The following is an 18,366-nucleotide window of genomic DNA, read 5'->3' on the forward strand; positions in this document are numbered from 1 at the left end:
TAGCTCTCAGTTACAGACCAACCAGAGTGGCTGGTTTTCATCTGAAGAGAATTCATGCAATGACCTAATGCTTCTAATTTTAAGCTTTACTGTACATTCAGAAATGTTGTGGGTGATGCTTTCTATCTGATGTTACAAATGCTCTGGAGTTTGAAGCTGCACAGCTCCCTGTTTGTGCTCTGAGCTGCTTTGGAAGTGATGGTGGGATGCTTGAGCTCCATGAGTTCCTTCTCTTTTCAAAGTGTTTCCTAACAGGAGTTCTGTCAGTTTTGATCCACGATTTGCATTGCTTTACAGAAGGTTTCTTCATGTGTAATTCATGTTCCCCAGTTGAGTGCATGCCTCTCCCTACATCACACCTCCTATTTCTGTTTGAATTTTGGGGGATTCCATATCCTGTAAAACATCTTCCTTATTCATCACAGTGCCTCCCCTAAGGTAACTAGCAAAATCCTGTGTGACTTGTAACATCTCCCAGGGTGCAACTGTATATGAAAACAGGGAATAATTTAGTTGTTTCTGAATAAAGTTTCTTAACACAAAAAAAAGTGGGGGGAGGGGGCTGTGAAAGGGGAAGTTGGATACTCTGCATGATATAGACAATATTTCCTGAGACAGGAGATACTAACCTCAAAGAATTTAAAATAAAACATTGATTTAATTTTTTTCTTCTTTTTTTTTGGAAGTGGAATAGCGGAGGTAAAAATGGTAGAATAGTTGGTCTTTTTATCCTGTGTGCAGATGAAATTGATTAAACCTTAAAAACTCGCCTCAGTCCACCCGGTTTATTAATTGAAGAATTTCCTCTTCCCCAGAATGGGAAGTGCACATTAAAACAGAGCTTTGCCCTTGAGTAGCAATGATACTTGAGAACGGTACATTTTCTACAATCCTATTTTCTCTTCTACACTAGAGGAAATCCTAACATGGTAAAAAGCATATTTAAAAAAAAAAAAGTATGTTTAAGGAAGTCCTCTTTCATTTCCTTGTAAAGCATGAAATCTAATTATAGCCCATGGCCCACAATTATTTTATTTTTACATTTCAAATTCCATTTTCTGCTTCCTTTTGCTGCCTGTGAACAAGAGTTGTACTGTTTGTGCAAAGTCAGCTAAAAAGATTACCACAAACAGGACAGGACACAGTAGCTTAAAGAAGGCACCACTCAGAATCTGTGCCTATGTTCCATGTGTGACATGCAAAACGTCCCCTTTGTTCACACAGGGACCCCTCTTCTTCCCTCCACTCACCAGGTTTCACCTTTTGAAGCAAAGTCAGCTTTATATTGATGTATTATTGGGAATATAATGGAATACTTTAGTTATGCTTGCCAAAATAATACGGCTTAAAATGCTCTCATATTCTTGATCTGCATTTGGTAAAGACAAGCCAATTGAGATTCTGCTTATTTATTGAAAATGCCTTTTGGGTGAGCTTTTCAGTAAGAAATTGGTAGCTAATTTAGTGCTTGGAGATTGTAACTAGATGGTTCTGAAAGTGGGCTTAGTGCATGTATAATAAAATAGTAATGCATTCTTGGAACTGATAAATTAATACATGAGGCTGAGGTGTTTGTTTGTTTGTCTTCCTAGATCTAATAATGTCTTTTTTTTTTCTAAATTAGTGTTAATATTATGTTTTGCTGTAGGGACACAGCTCAGTCTGGGAGTTCAGGTATAAAATTTATAAGCATGCAGCAGGCTGCACAAATGAAGGTGGTTTGAGTTCATGTACATGCAGAACTGCAACAGCCTCTGTGGTTGAGCTTGAAGGAGGTTTTTTATTTAATATGGAATGTTCTGCTCCAGAATAAAACATGGCAATTACAGTTCTTTACTGTTTTCCAAAATGCATCTGATATCTTGGCTACTCCCATGGTGTTTCCCTGTGAAACTGATATAAGAGCTGGATTTTACTAATTGTGTGTGACACTAAACACATTTATGAGGAGTGAATTTGATGGAGGGGATGAAGGTCTGCAGCCTTATTGCCTGGAACTCTGGGCAGGCTTTGTTTCCTATTTCGGCAATGGTTTGAAGATACATTAAACTAAATAATGCAAATACAGAGAATGCAGTGAATTTTCTCCAAAAGACTAAAAGTTGATCAATACATACTTTTAAAATGCATTCTATTCTTTTTCAGTGTACTCAGGCAGCAGCTGGTGAGTTCTTTCAGGATCCAAGAGTGAGAGCTAGCTAGGAATGATGTTGCAAGTGCACTTCAGGGAAGCTTGAGTTGCTTCCTTCTGCTCTTTGGAAATATGTCATAATCTCTGACATCTGTGATTCAACTCATCTCCTGAGGAAAGAGTAATAAATTACTTCCTTGATGACTTTATATAATCAGATACTCTTCAAAATTCAGGAGCTAGCATGGGTTGTGTGTTCAAAGCAGTAGCTGGACCTTTTCTTTATCTTGCCTCTGAAGGTATTTTTCTTATTTTCTGAGTTTTGTGTTCCCTGTCACTTTTGTGATACAAATGAGTGCTGCTGCCTCCAGGTTTAGCTGGCACTTGCAGTCTTTGTGATGCTGTGCTGCTGGTCTTGTGTTTTTCCTGTATCTGGCTGTCATCCAGAATCTCTCACTTCATGTTTTATCTTCCTTGTTTGTTTTTCTTCACTCAGACTATCTACTTTATTTTTTCTGTGGTTTAGTTGCTTATCTTGGAAGTATAATGCCCATCTTTCTCCACCCCCTTGTGTTTTCTGATGACAACTTGTTTATTTCATTTGCTTTTTGCAAGGCTTCATCTGAGCTGTGTGTCATCACACAAAGGGTACTCCAATAATTGATCTTTCATTTCCAAGCAAAGTGAGAAATCACATGTCAGGATTTATCTTTTCAATGTTCTTGAACGTGTCTTTCATAGATGAAGTGGTAAATAAAAGGTTACACCCCTGTTTTCTCCGTAGAAGAAATAATTTGAGTATCTTAGTTTAACTTTTTCATTGATTCTATGTGACCTGCTTCAGTGCAGATAAAATGGTTTTGATTGCTGTGCTTCCTTGGATGCAGACCTGTCCTTTGCACGGGTCTCTGCTTTGTTCAAAGTAATTTCAAGCCATTTTCTTATTCTGAAGGTTTGAGGAATATTCAAATAATTCATAATCTCTTCCCTATTACTATTTTTAACTGTGTCGGCTCATATTCTGTCTCTTTTTTTGAGGAGTGCCTTTTTTTTTTTGTCCTATGACTTCTTTCAGTTCTTCTGTTCCATTTTGTGCAAGACCTCATGGCTGACATTTTGTTATCAGATAGTGCAGGTGTGAGTAATATTTTCACTTTCTTTAACTCTTGTTATTGTTTTTGAGTCTCCACATAGTATACCTGCATTATTTTTATGTCCCAATTGAAAAATCTTTCCAAGTCAGGTTGTATTCATGAGAGTACTGATGTAGTACATCCTTGCTTCACTGTTACTTGTGAAATCTTACTCTGCTGCAGAAAATGATTCAGAAATACTGTTCCTTTTGTTGACTGAACTCTGATACGATAGTAAACTGATTCTTTACTAGAGATTATTTAAGTAGTAAATTTGAAATTAAACATTTTCTAAGTCTGCTATTACCATTTATATGTTATGAGAAGAAAATGCATTGCATGAGGTGTTCCATGGGAGAAGGTTACAGTTTTGTCATCTTGCCAACTTTCCTGATTTGAAATGTGACATTGGTGAATCCTAGTACACTTCTCTTGATGATTTTGTTTAGGTACTTAATGAACTTTATGCATGGCTGATGGGCAATGAAAGAAATGGGTTCTAGAATAAAACAAAATGTAAAACTATGTAGGAGAAGATGGGGGATTGAGAAGAAGGTGAATTGTCAAAGATGGTTTATTAAACAGCTCAGAAAGGAAAGTTGAGGAACCAAGTTTTAGCATTATTTTTTCACCTTGTAACTCAAGGGTCCTGTAAACCTGAGCACTCCTGCCTTGATGTGCACGAGTAAACACATACAAAACCTTACAAAACATCCTCATGCCTCAGTGAGAGGGCAGTTTGGGTGTTTCTGTCAGTGCTGTCCTGGTCTTTGCCTTGGCTCCATGATCCTGTGAAGGGCAGCAGCTTCCCACCCTGCTGTGTGCCTGCTGTGCCTTCTGTCCCCTCTTGTGCCATCTCTTAGGAGCTGTGGCCGGTCAGTCCCCTGGGGCTTTGGAGGAGGCATAATAATTATGCTGACAGTGTTTGTGAACTTGTGTGTGCTGCTGCTCTCCTTGACTTGATTTTTTTGTCTGGAGTGTCATGGTACATCTTCTGGTGTTTCTGGAATTTTTCTGTGGAATGTAGTTATTTCTCTTTGTGCATCTTCTGTGAAGATGAGGCAATGCCACAAGGCAGACATTCTCAACCTTCTAGCAACTGGGTTGGTGATTTTTATGGCTCTTTTAAAGTGTTGCTAATAGATTCATAAATACAGCAATTGCAGCCATTTGCTGTATAGCAAATGAATTTGAAGCAGTTGATTTGGAGTTTGAAGGTAAAGTGACTCCTTTTACTGAAACTACATATTACAGTTCAGTGCAGATTTTGTGTTCTTTTGGAGGGAAAGATACCACACTGTACATAATGCATCTTCTCAGCTGCCCTTTTCAAGGCCAGGTTTGGATCTGGTGGCTTTGGTTAGTTCTGGAGCGTGAGGATCACTGTGCTTTAGTAGTCACAGTCATGTTTGGTAAGGCTCAAGCTGCAGCATTGTTGTGTCACCAGAATGTCCATTTTATAGTATTAATAAAGAATTGGACTTGATGATTTGGTTTCTATTATTTATTCCCATTCCTTTTGAGGATATCAGCTGTGTAGAACAGTGTAATAAAAAATCTGTGTATCAGGTTTAAAACAGCCCTGCTGTATGCATTCACAAAACTGGGTCCATTCTGATTGTTAAGTGCTTTCTCCCACTCAAACTATTTTTATGCTGTTTGTTTCCCTTGGTTTCTGACCTTTAAGTCTGCACTTGGATGGTGTATAAAGTCTGAGCCTTTTGTACATTCTTGATGATGTTTGTGTTGAAATTTAAGCAAGCTCTAAATCACTACAATTCCCAAAACAATAAAAATGCAAACTACTTTTGAGGATATGAAGCCCATCTTTGGTTTGTCGGGGAGAGATATTTGAAATGATGGGTGAAAATTCTGCAGGAGCACTGGAAATACCATAATTATCCAACTAGTGCTCTGAAGGTCTTAACATTCATTTTTACAAGATGAAAGGTCTGGTAGGTTGAAATGGTTATTTGTAGCCATAATTTTTTTTTTTTCTTGTAGCTCCCACCCACTCATTCACCCATGCACTTCAACCTCGGAATGATTTCCTATCCTGGGTTCATGGGAACTGGGAACAAGGGGAGCTGTTGTCATAACCATTGTAAAAGCCTTAAAAGCAAAGAAAGGCAAGGGAAAGGCTGGACAGCTTGGAGGAACAAGGAACAGTTGTATTGATTTCTTGTTCTTCTGATCTTAAGGCCAATATTAAAAGTACTTAAGAACTGGAATTTTACATGATTTCTAGCTTTTATCATCTTTCAAAATGTACTTTTTTTGGAATATGACTTTCTGGTACTTCAGCTTTATTATTTTTAATTTTATGTTTAAACTTTCTCAACACTTGAGTCTGTTGCACTTTTCTGTTTTAGTATTCAGAACATTTCAGTTACCTCATATGAAACAAGAAAATTCTGAATGTAATTAGTGGAAGGCCCAATGTTCATCAAATGCTTCCTTGGAAACTAATTTAAATCCATGAAATTCAGGTTGCTTCAATCAAAAGATTAAGGGTTCATGACAACAATACTTGGAAAAATAAAAATAATCTATAAGTGTTATAGGTGATGTCAGCCTAAAATTTAGGATCCTTTCCACGAAGAGATCTAGGAATCAGATCTGTTTCTGTGTTTTAAATTACTTGTTCAAGTTATGTGGATCTGAATTGGGAGTGAATGGCAATACACTTTTAAATTGCCTCTTCCTAACATTGAGAGATTCAAGAATTTCTTTAGACTTGGGATAAACCTGTCTGTGGTGGTGATCATGGTTTTCACTTTTATGAAATTTTGGGCTTGGAAAGAAAAATGGTGGGAAGCAGGTAGGGACTGAGGCTTGTGGATATTTTTATGGGGTACCTGGCTGGCTCTTGTTGGGGTTGCTCTGAGTGTGCATCTCCCTGCAGTGTTGCTGTGTGTTTCTTTGGCTGTGTTAGATTCTTGCTTGGCTGCTTATATTATAATTTTTAATTGAGGCAAATGTCATGCCTATGTTGCTACAAGCTTAATTTTCTTAGTATTTTTTTTAATGCAGTGATAACAGCCTTAGACTTGAACTATCACATTCTTCCCTCATTCTTATACTCAATGATAGCCTATAATAGCTTAAATTCCCAAGGTCTTAATTTCAAAAGAGCTGTGGAATTCAGTGCTTACTTTGACTTGTGTTTTGTTTGTCTTTCTGGGCATTTGTACATATGTTGACAATTTTAAATGGAAACTATTTGAGAAAATGATCCTTAATCTTTTTATGCTGTGGCAATACTGACTGTGAGTTCTCCTCCAGGTGCCCAGATTATCGATTTAATGATGCTTGTGATAGATGTGACAAAGGGGATGCAGACACAGTCAGCAGAGTGCTTGGTAATTGGGCAAATTGCCTGCCAGAAGATGGTGGTAGTCCTGAACAAAATAGATCTCCTTCCAGAGGGGAAGAGACAGAGTGCCATTGAGAAGATGACTAAGAAAATGCAGAAGACCTTGGAAAATACCAAGTAAGTGAACAGTAATACCAGCAGATAACTTGTCACAAAATTTGTTTTGGCAAAAATACCAACATTTCTCTTCCAATGTGCTTCTAAACATGTTGGCACATCCAGCAAGAATGATGAGAAGAGAGTAAAAATATTTACAGAAACTCAGGTGCAATTCCAAATTCACCTCTGCAAGTATCATGTGTAGAGAAATATTTTCCTGTAATTAAGCTTTTAGATTTAAAGAGCTGCTTGGAGTTTGGATAAGATAATACAAAGCCAGAATATCCAGGTGAAGAACTGTTGGATGTGATTGCAGCACATCTTTGCTTTGCTCAGGGATATAAGGGGACATAACTGTCGGGTCACATTTTGAGTTGAAGAATCTAAGGAATAGGATTCAGAGTACAGAGGAGAGAGAACCAAAATTCAGTTTTGGCATCTGCAGTCTGCTTGATGGTGCTTTGAAAGCACTGCTGATCTGGGTGTGATTGCAAAGTGCCTGTCCTGTTGTATCTTGGGCATGTGGAGTTTCTTCACAGCTTTTTTCCCACTTGACTTTGAATCTCCAAATGTGTGGTTTTAAAATGCTTTTCTATTCCTAAACTATTCTTATTCTAATGGCAATTGTGGCTTTTTGGTTTTGTTTCTCTTTCAAATAGTTTACTTGTTGAAATACTTCCAAAATACACATAGGTGTGCATGTGGAATTCCATAGCAGTCAGCAAAGCTGAAGGCTGTTGCAGTTGTAGAGTAGATGTTGCCACCAATGCTGGGGAAATTATTGTAGTGTTGTCAGGAAATTGTATGGAAGGCAAAAAAAAAAAAAAAAAGGCAGAGAGGTAACTGTTGTATATTTGCATAGTTTATACTTGTGAATTTACGTAATCAAAACTCGGTTTTCTGTGAATTGATACCAAAACTAAAAGCAAACTGTCTCTATGAATGGAATTTCTATTTTTAAAATATTTTTTTGCATATCAGCTTCTCTCTTTGTCCAACAGGATCTAAATTCTGCAGAGAGAAATTTGGTTTGATGGAGTAAGAGTTTCAGTAGGGCTGGATCATGTTTAGAAGTGCCTCCAAATGCACTACACAATTACTACACTTTGTTCTGGTGTATGGGAAGAGGAATAAAGCATTTAGTTATGTGTAAATTTCTGTTTATTGCAATACAGTGCTCTGAAATACTTTTGGAAATGTATTTTCATACAAGTTTTATGGTTAATCATGGGAATTTTCAGTGCATGTTTTTATTACCCTTTGTCCTTAGATGCCTCAGGCTTATGGTGTGTAAACAAAGAAAATACCTCATGTGCCTGGTTACAGCTGGGTCACTGAGTGAGCTCCCTTTCTAGAACTTAACATTTCTTTAGCAAACCACCATCTCTTCCCTCCTGTTTGGTCCCTTTTGTGAGAAGATCAGTGGGGGGTGGATGTCAAGAGGATGGCCAAAATAATTAATTTTGGTCGGAATCTGTTGCATAAGGATTAGGTACCTAAGAGAGTCAGTCACTTTTTGGTGTAATTACTGATTACACTAGTTTGCATTTTAAGGAGCAAAGTTAAGTCTGCTGACTGAATATGTAAAAAAAAAAGAAAATCTGCTGTAAGTTAAGGACTTGAAGAATAAAACTGATTGTAGGATAAAAGGTGAACTGAGGTCAGCTGGCTGTACTGCTCCTCTCTGAACCTTTGCGTGTTTGAGTTTTGTGAGTTTTGCAGACTTTGATTTCAGTAGCTTTAGATCTTTCTGTTTTCTGCAGATGTTGCAGACTCAGGTAGGCATCATGAGGCATCTTGCATTTGGCTCTGGTTTTGAAGGTTATGACTTTAGAATTTTAATTGTTTATTGAAAGTTTAAAAAATGCTGATCTCCAATTAAAGTGACTTTGGATGCAAACCACTGCATTAAGACCGGGTAACAGCAGATGTTTGCTTCTGAAATAAACTGAATCTTGCATTTGATGTCACAGCATTGAATCAGTAGCTAATGTGCAACAGGACTGAAGCTTTCATAGTGAGGTCCAGTAGTGCTGATCTGCTGGCAATTTAGGAAGAAATTGTCTGTCACAATGGGAGAAGAGCAGATGAATTGGAATTTTAGAGAGTTTCCTAGCCTTCAGATGAGCCTGGAAGTTCTCTATATTGACATGTGTAGGAGATCTGTGATCTGATGGTGAAAGTCTTTGTCTCTTTCAGATTCTCTGGTTGTCCTATTGTTGCTGTTGCAGCAAAGCCTGGTGGACCCGAAGCCCCAGAGTCTGAGAATCCACAGGGTATTTCTGAATTAATTGAGGTACTCACTGAAGAACATAATAATAACATGAAAATATCCATTCTCAGATGTTCCAAACCCTTAGTTACATGGCATGATGTTTATACTTTGAAAGGCAGGACACCTAAAGTAACTGAGAACAGTTTGTAGCTTGCAATAGACTTGCCACCCTTTCTGTCATTAGTTTAGGGAGAGGAACATCTTTGCCCTGGAGGAATGCCACTGCTATTTAAGATAGCAGAAAAAAGTCTCAAAACAAAGGCTTCATTCTTTGAAGACTAGTCAAATTCTGATTTGGATGCTGCCAGGTTAAAAGTACTTAAAAATTGCTGAAGTTAAGGTGCAGCATCATCATCAAAAATCTAGGGATGCCTGGCCCTGGGCAGCCAGGCTTGTATAAAGGCAGGATATTCCACAAGGCTGCTGAGCACTGAATGCTGCATCACCTGCCAGGCTGTGTGAGGCAGGATGGGCACGGGGGTGGGATGTAGTGTGCCTTAGACCAGACTTAGCCAGGACCAATCTGCCCCCAGCAGTTTCTAAAGATGAGGAGATATGCAAGTACTTAATTCTGCCTTTATCTGGCTCCTGTTAGATTTACTGGGATGTTCTCCAGGGTTAAAACATTTGAAGGAAACTCTCATTGGAGCTGTTTCATCAACTGAAACCTAATATTAGATGAGCTGGCAAATGCTGTGTGAGCCCTGCCATTAAACTTGGAGCTATTATCCCTTCTGTCCTTCCTAAGAGACTCTCCATTGTTCTGCCATTACAACCTGGGCTTGGGCTGCAGCTTTTGACCTTAAAAACAGATGTTAAAGGCAGTACCAATTGTATATGCAGGTGATGTAACAGAGAGATGTATCAAAAGTGATTTGAGACAGGAGTGAACCAGTTCCTTTGAAGCATTATTGAGTACTTTAGTTCCTTTCTATAATAAAAATCTTTTGTCTGATAACATATTTTAAGTAATATAGTATTTGTCAACAAAAGAAATGTTAAACTCAGAGAATTTCTCTAGAAAATGGTACTTACATAGTTTTTCTGAATGGATTGATCCTTCAAGAAGCACTAACAAAAATATGAAGGGGAAGTTGAATTTGAAAACTTAACCCAGTATTACAGTTTTTCTGGGAGGGAGACAGAGATGGGCTTTATGGGGCACTAATATCTGTACATAAGTTCATTTTCACAAAATCCAAAAAAGCTGAAGTAGCAAAATGCTCTGTAAAATTGTGCTTTTGGGAGAGGAAGGAAAAAGGGGGAGATGACACATGTACAGTTTTTTTTCCTCTTTGCTTTGCTGCAGTGTTTATATTGAGTTTGGCAGCAACTTTATAGCCAGTGAGGTTTTGCTAACCAAGCTAAATGTGCAGCACCAAATCTTTCTAAGGCAGAAAATCAAACTGTTCCTGCTGCTAAGTGTGCACCTCCCCTATGGCACACACAGTTAATTTGACATTGGTGAGTTCTAAGCTCATTGGGAGATGCCTGAAATCAGTAAAATTGCAAGCTTGTTCAATCAATCATCTGCTTGCCTGCCTTCTGCTGTGTTGCTGTCATGACTTTTCACCCAGGCATGGTGCTGCTTTTATCTTTTTTTTCAGGTCTTGAAGTCTCAGGCTTACCTGCCATCAAGAGACCCCTCAGGACACTTCCTTATGGCAGTCGACCACTGTTTCTCTATCAAGGGTCAAGGCACAGTGATGACAGGGACTATTCTCTCTGGCTCTGTTAGCCTTGGTGACAATGTGGAGATTCCTGCCCTGAAGGTGAGTCTCTCATTTTCATTCCCCCTGGTTTTCCTGATAGAAAGAAACACTCAACAAAGAAGAGAGTGTTCTCATCCAATCTGAAATTACTGAATTATTTTCAATTTTTATTTTTGTACTCTATTATAACCCAGATTATAACAGTAAGAGGCATAGTGATTTTTAAATAAGGCAGTCAGTAAAGTTAGCTGCTCAATAATTTAGTTGGATGAAGAGAAGACTGATCTAGATAGCATGTTAGACTTTCAAATTCAGAGGAGCAAAGTGGGCATGTTTCCAAGCTGGGATGCACCCAAGGACTGAACAAGGTTTGAGGGAGGTTACTCTCATTTGAGATATGCTGCAGTGAGAAGGTCTACAAAAGATTCCATGTGGGTAGGCTTCCAGAAATGTCTGAAAGCAAAGGTAATGACAAGAAGAGGGCATTGAAATGCTTGATGCACATTCTCTTTGTTTGCTGAGGCTTTAATTTGTGTCAGCATGTTCTGAGAGAACTGCTGGGATGCAGGAGGTGGCTTGCTGCTATTGGGCTCTTCAGAGAGCCAGTAGAAAGTCAAAGAGACCTTCCAATGGCCTTTGAGCTGCTCAACTGTTGTTACTATTTCATTTCCTTAAAATATATTAATCTTTTAAAAGAAAACAAAGTGACTTTCTGCTTGGAGCATGTGAAATCTATTTCACAGGTGCTGATTATCACTGCTTTGATTTTCCCCTTAATATTAATTGCCCAAAATGAATTAAGACTTGAGGAGTATTTTGCAGCTGCCACTTAGAAATGGACTGAGCGGATTACATTCTGTGAGCAGGCAAGTTCTGGCCTAACAAGCCTGGATGGGACTCTTTTGGTGCTGTCAGTATTATCTTCAAGTCATTTTACTATAAGACCCTTACTATTTCATTGAGTGAGCATGCTGTTTTATAATTTTTCACTGTACTGTTTGGACAAGTGAAGGACTACATCAGGCATTTTGATTCCACCTGAGGTATTTGGCTGGTAGTGGACAATTCATTTCTGGCTAGCCTCTTCAGTGATACCTGTGGCTATCTAGTTCATATCCTATTGTCCTTTGCATAGAAGGGATTTGTACCGTACATACTCTGACATTTCTGCTTCCCCAGCTGAGTTATTCACTGCCCATATTCTTATTTATAGTGTGCAGCCTATTTTGGGAGCCATGCTTTCAATTCCTGCATGGAATATGCTTGCTGGGATTGTAGCTCTAGCTTCAGCCTCTCCTGGTTTCCACTTGGCAGCGTTCTTTCCTTTGCTGTTGTGTCCTGTTCTCAGTCCTGGGCCTGCCTGGGCTTGGGGTCCAAAGAGGGACAAGTAGTCAGGAGTGCAAGGAGATGGAGATGGCTCCTGCCCAAACAGGGCCTTGCATAGCGAGTTCACTGCTTTCTTTTTGGCATAGCATTTGCCAAACTTCCTGTCATTTTGTGCTCCAGGAGATGGGGGAGACAGGGCAGAATAATTATTTCTTGCAAAGAAAGAATGCATTGCTAGATTATATCTGGAAATGACTATTCTGCTTTTCATCTGTAGTCCAAGAATGTTTTGAAGAAATGTGTTTAGAACTAAATCTGCTTTTTAAGAATCCATATGAAGGAAGAAATGACAAAAATGTAGTAAATAACTTGTGAATTGGTGTTTAAAAGTGGAAATAGACTTTGTATGTTTTCCAACAGTGGAAAAGACTTTGTGTGACTTTTTTTAGTGGGCTTTCTTCCCAGGTGACTGGGAGAGTAGTCACTGAGGTGACAGACAACTTAGCAGATGAATATGTCATTTGCAAAGACAAGCCAGGTCATTTGGCTCTTATGGCATTAACTACTTCCCTCAAAGTTTTAGTTATTTTTCCAGTTGCTGTTAATGAATGTAACCTTCCCCTGCTGTGTGTGAAATGGGAGATGTGTCCGTGTCTCGGGATGATAATAGTGCTGGGCAGAGTTCAGTATTTTGGCACTAGCAACTTGTGGGCATTCACCTTCATGTTGCACAGGTATGGAAAGCAAGGCACAGTAAAAGGAAGCAATGTTTGTAAGTTTGAGCTGTGTGTTGTACTTACCCCTGCCAGCATCATGCAGAGCTGGGTTAGGATACCTATAAAAGGTCAAACCTTTCTCAGGCGTACAAGGTAACGCAGGAAGCACATTTCACAACACATTGTGGTTTATGACTCTCTCTGACCTTTTTTTGCCCTGACCCAGTGGTAACTGAGATTGACAGCTGGTACATTTAGGGACGTTACAAACTAGCTGCTTTTTTTAAATTTGAAGAACCCTCTCACCAAATGAAGTGGCATCACCTTCCAGTTCTACTAATGGACTTCGACATCTTTGACCGCTTGAACCTGCACAAAGGAGGGACACAGCAATTAAAAATAAACAGTGACATTCTCAAATGCCAATGCTGGCTCTGATTGAGGCTGAGAGCACCAGCAGTGCATGGATTCCTTTATGCTTTGCCTATGTAAATTGCCATCTGGGGTTGATTATCCATATAGCAAAAAGAAAAATTATATATATGTGTTTGGCAAAAAGCTTTGACACAGCAAACAGTTCACTATCCAATTGAGTTAGTACTATTTGCTCCTTAGCGCTTGAAATCCACCTTGAAGAGCATGAACCTAGGATTTCTGCAGCAAAAACATAGTGTTGGCAGAATTCTGAATGTCATTTAAGATTATTTCAGTGGTCTTTCAATCTCTATAGTCTTTGAGTTTATAAACTGCAACAACTTGTGGCACTTCTATTTCTGCTTTATAAAAGTTACAGGAATTTGAATAATAATGATTTTTTGCAATTTAGTTTTGTTTTCATTTTACTGATATCTAAAGTGTATGTTGTTTAGAGATTTCAGTTTAAATGAGGATGAATGTCAAACTCCAGTGCTGCTGGGTCTTTTTATAGCACACTTAACTGAAAAAGAAAAGTGTTTTCATTTCACTGGGGGAAAGGTACCTTTTGCCTTCCTTATCCAGGTGAGAAAGATTGTAGAAAAGGTCAAGTCAGAATTGGGTGAGGAGGCAGAGAGAGATGTACACAGCTCATGGATCTGGTTATCCTGGAAGTGTGCACTAAGCATTGCCTTACTGAGATCAGGGCTGTGGGTATACAAGACCCAGAGCACACATGTGGCAGCCCAATATGAAGTGGCTCTATTTCAGGAATTGTAAGAAGTAGAAACTTTTCTCTTTGTCTTATAGTCAGGTTCCTGTTTATCCTGTTTAATGAATTGCTAACAAATGCTGGAGCAGATTGATGCAAGCTGAGTGGCTGGTGGAGGTAAATAACTGACTTGGACCCTTGGTAAAATCCAGTGCTGCCAATTTTTACTGTGTATGTGTCAGAAGTTGTGAGTGTCTTGAATGCTGAGTAGCTGTGTTCCTGCTGAGTGGTTACATTCATGTTTGTCTCTAGGTGATCATGTGGGGATTCTCACTCTGCTGAATCTGAATGACATATCTGGTGTTGTGTTGTAAAAAGTTGTTTCGTGTGTAATAAAGCTCATTAAAAGGAAAGAGAAATATTCTTACCAGTTCCAACCTTGACCATCCTGGAGGTTGGTAGTAGCCAATTGCCATTTTTAGTGTGGAGCATCTCAGTCTCAAAAGTTGCAAGCACACTTATGAAATGCTCCCCTCCTGTTGGAGAGCAGTTATACAGATTGTTTCTGTACTCAGGTGAACTTTCACAAGCTCATGTGAGACTTAGATATGAAAAATGTGAGGAACTTGCTTCTGTTTATCTCATCAAGCTTCCTAGTAAATGAGAGTGTTTAATCCAGTAGTGATTCTGTCTTGGCAAGAGCCTATTTACTGTCAAATTATACTGACTTTATGAACTTTAGAGAAGCATAGTTTTGCATGATACTGAGAAGCTTCATGGCTTCATATACTTTCACCATATGAAGAGAGATGTTTCCTCCTAAGCTTTTTTTGTTGGCTAGATAACCTTGGTCTGCATTTTGGCAAACGTTCTGTAGCTTTTATGACTTATACAACAAAAAAATTCCCCACTGTCTGATAGAATAACTCAAATAGTATTTGCAAGGCTATTTCCTTCAAACCATTGTAGCTGGTAAAATGTAACAGAGATCTACTTTTGTCCACATAAGTACCTCCATCTGTCTGATGTCCCAGGACCTCTGATTAGTGAGCTTTAGTATGTGTATACATGTAGTAAGAACTAATTTTAGTTTATTTAAGGACTTTTGCACAATCAGAGTTGCACAGTTAAGCCTTGTCAGAGGACAGTTAAGTCTCAGAAAATAAACTTGGATCAAACTCCACTGAATTGGATCACAAAGATATTTGTATGTGGACTTTCATAGTGCAGTCTTAAAGAAGTTTTTGCTTTTACCATTTTGAGCACTTTGGACCTCCAAATATTCCCTTTCCAAATTGCAGTCAATGTTGATTGCTTTTAGCACTCCAGATGGAGAGAAACCTTGCTGTATATTCTGAGACTGTGTCTGAATACTGTTTCTACATCTTTCTTCTTGTGCTGCTTGGGTTTTTTTGCCCAATACTGATATAAACACCCTTTCAAATGCAACAAGTCCTCTACTGGTGGGGAATTTTGCTTGCCTTGAACATTTTCTTTTCATTTGAGTGCTGTGAAGAAGGGCAGTTCAGAGAATTGAGTTGAGAAAGAATCACCTAAATGTAGCTGGTAAATTGTGAAAAGGTATTTTTGGTGCATATTAAAAGATGTGGATGCAAAAATGCAAGAACCTTAAATCCTAAAGCAATAAATTAAAGGTAGAAACATAATGTTTTACATGGGGTTTAATTCAGGACAAGAATGAATCTTTATTTTTATTTGTCTGCTGCTTCTAAAACATGGATTATGGTTTTTTGGAGATTTTCTTCTTTTCTAGAAAACATCAGTGTGAATCCTACTGGTTTTGCATCTGCTGTGGCATTACTTAAAAGCAAAATATGCAGGATTTGGCTTATACTGGAAAGTACTCTGCTTTGAGCATTTAGGATATTATCAGTTGTTTTGGAAGAACAAAATTGCTCTGCACAGTTCTTTGTGGTTAAGTAGAGGATGAAAGATCTGATCCTGTGCCTGTGGAATGAAATTTAGATCTGGCAATAAAAACTTCTCAAATCTTTTTGGCTCAATCTCTTAAGAGAATAAGAGTAGCAGATGCTGAGTTCTTTCTGAAGATCAGTTCCCTCATTTTCAAGCATGGTTTTGTAACTTTTTACTGTGTGGTTTGTTTGGTTTTCTTTTCTTATTTCTGTTTTAGTTCACATTTTTAAAAAAACCCAAACCAACACCAAGCCCTCAAAAAAAAAAAAAAAGCCAACAAAACCTAAAGACTGTGAAGCACAAAATCCATTTTAAGTTTGTATTAAAAAGCCATACAAAATTGTGGTTAACTTTAGACCTTTAAACTTACAAAAAAAGCCCTCAGGAATAAAAACGTTCAGCAAGAGATTTGTATGTTGCTATTCATTCTCTACCTGTTACTGAAGTACAATGTTTAGTTCAAAACACTTGCAATTTTTTATTGAGTATCATGTAGGCACAGTAAAATGAGGGAGCAAGATAAAGGACTTTGTGCATTAAGGTTTGTTTTATTCAGGACCAGGGATAATGCATAATAGATATATGTTGTGGGGCTTTTAATTTTTTTCTCCTTGGTCTGAGCAAAAGGGAAGGAAGCCAGGGGAGAGCAGCCAACCTGAGCAGTGCTAATCCAAACCATACACTGTATTTCTGGAGCTTGTGTGTCTAATGTGATCTCTGTAGGCAGAAAAGTGGCCTAGTCAGTGCTGGCCAATTAACTCTTCAAATACTGAAATTCTTCTGCAGCTTTTCTTGGAGGTCTGGGTGTACCCTGTGCTCCCTGCCAGATAGAGACAGTTGGGTACAAGATTGGGTAATTTTTCTCATCCATTAGAAGGCAAAGCATATGAGTTTCTTCCTGCAGTGAATCTGAAAAGGAAGAGATTTGTAACTTCTGTGTTGCTTCTGTCTATTTAAATAATCTTAAAATGTCTGTTGAGATCAAGGCTCCACCTGCACATGCAGCATTGCTGGAAACAGTATTGCTCTCCAAGGTAGAATTAGCTTCTGCAGCATTTCCATGGCATTGCTTACTTGTGCAGGGTAACTGCAGTGATGATTGGTATTGGTTAATGCATGAGATTAATTTGGAGTGTGTTATTTTGTGCCATTTCCATGCAGATAATTTTGCCTTAATAGTTAGCTAGTGTAGAGAGCTGTTACTGTCTAAGAACTGGTACACTCTTTAGTGGGGCTAAAAGTGAAAAAATAATGCAAGATGATCTTGACTCTAAGTAGAAGAAAATACTGCGTGATATGAATGTCATAATTTTATTTGATATGATGACTGATTTTCTTAGGTAAGTCAAGGTTTCAGTAAACATTTTGTCCCATGAGAACTGCTAGAAAAGCTGAAGAAAGTTGTGACAGAAATAAAAGGTGGGAAAGAAACTGAGCTGAAGAAGAAGGAGCCATTGTACTGACAGGAAAATGATCCAGGCAGAGTTGTTCTGAGGTTGGTCTTGGCACTGAAGTGTGGTAGTTCCACTAGTGACTGCAGGTGCTGCCCCATGTAGGAGTTCTCCCCACTCATTTGCCTCTTTAGTGTCCTCTTTGATCTCCTGGAGACTGCTGGCAGATGTGATGTCCATGTGTAGTCTCTCATGCTCAGTATTCAGTAGGTCTTTTGGAATTACTAACATACTGGGTTGCAGGATCTGATGGTAAATCCCAGTGCACAAATGTGCCACAAATGGAGAAATGGGTTTTGTTCATGCTACATGAGTGAGCAGTTTAGCTTTTATGTAGCAACACACAAAGATGAACAAATATGCAGGTTTGTTACTCCAAAATGAGGTTGAAAGGAAAACAAACCATTTAATGAGCTACTCCTGACATCTAGATTTTTTTGTATTGTCTCAACTTTCTGTGTCTGCTTACTCTAATTTTTCTCCTGCCTGTGCTTTTTTGTCCATTTCTAGCTTCCTTTCCAGTCTCAGAGTTTGCTCTTCAAAGTGATTGGTCTTTTCTACTTACACCATAGATTGAAGAAACTTTTTTCTTCTTGCATTTTCCCATCTACTGTTGCAATTTTGAGCTGTGACTGGGATGCAGCTGAACAAAAAGGCACATGTTGTCCTGGGACTTAGTAGGTAACATCTTTCCTGTTGAAGCATTGCAGCTCCAGGGCTCAAGTGTTGTGTTCTTGGCTTTGTGTACCCTGGGGTTCAAGATCAGTTTGGAACTATGTTAATGGGCATTGCTGTAGTAGTCACAAGTTTCATCCAAATGCCTTTTTGTTTAACTTTAGGGTAACTCCTTAAAGCAAAGGATGGCTGGATTGTGTTTGCATAACTTGTTTGCTTAAGCATTGCTGCTGCCAGGACATTAACTTTATTTTTATTTCTGTTAATTTATCAGGTAGAATTGTTCTCAGTGCAGTTTAATGGAAAGCAGACCCACATGCACGTCCACAAACAGTTGGAGCAGGAATCTTAGTGGGATGCTTGAATAGTAATTGGGAAGGTAACCTCCTGTATGGTGCACACAGCCTTCAC

General features: G+C 38.6%; 1 protein-coding gene across 2 annotated transcripts in view; it reads left to right on the forward strand.

Annotated features, from left to right (window-relative positions):
• EEFSEC (eukaryotic elongation factor, selenocysteine-tRNA specific) overlaps positions 1-18,366 on the forward strand; it is a 124,464-nt gene that overhangs the window by 27,004 nt on the left and 79,094 nt on the right. For both annotated transcript variants that reach the window (XM_066558278.1, XM_066558279.1), the window contains exons 2-4: positions 6,550-6,757; positions 8,939-9,035; positions 10,622-10,786. In XM_066558278.1, the coding sequence (XP_066414375.1) occupies positions 6,550-6,757; positions 8,939-9,035; positions 10,622-10,786 (470 nt within the window). The remainder of the gene's footprint in view (positions 1-6,549; positions 6,758-8,938; positions 9,036-10,621; positions 10,787-18,366) is intronic.

Source organism: Molothrus aeneus, chromosome 12, assembly GCF_037042795.1.
Source record: "Molothrus aeneus isolate 106 chromosome 12, BPBGC_Maene_1.0, whole genome shotgun sequence".
NCBI lineage: Eukaryota > Metazoa > Chordata > Aves > Passeriformes > Icteridae > Molothrus > Molothrus aeneus.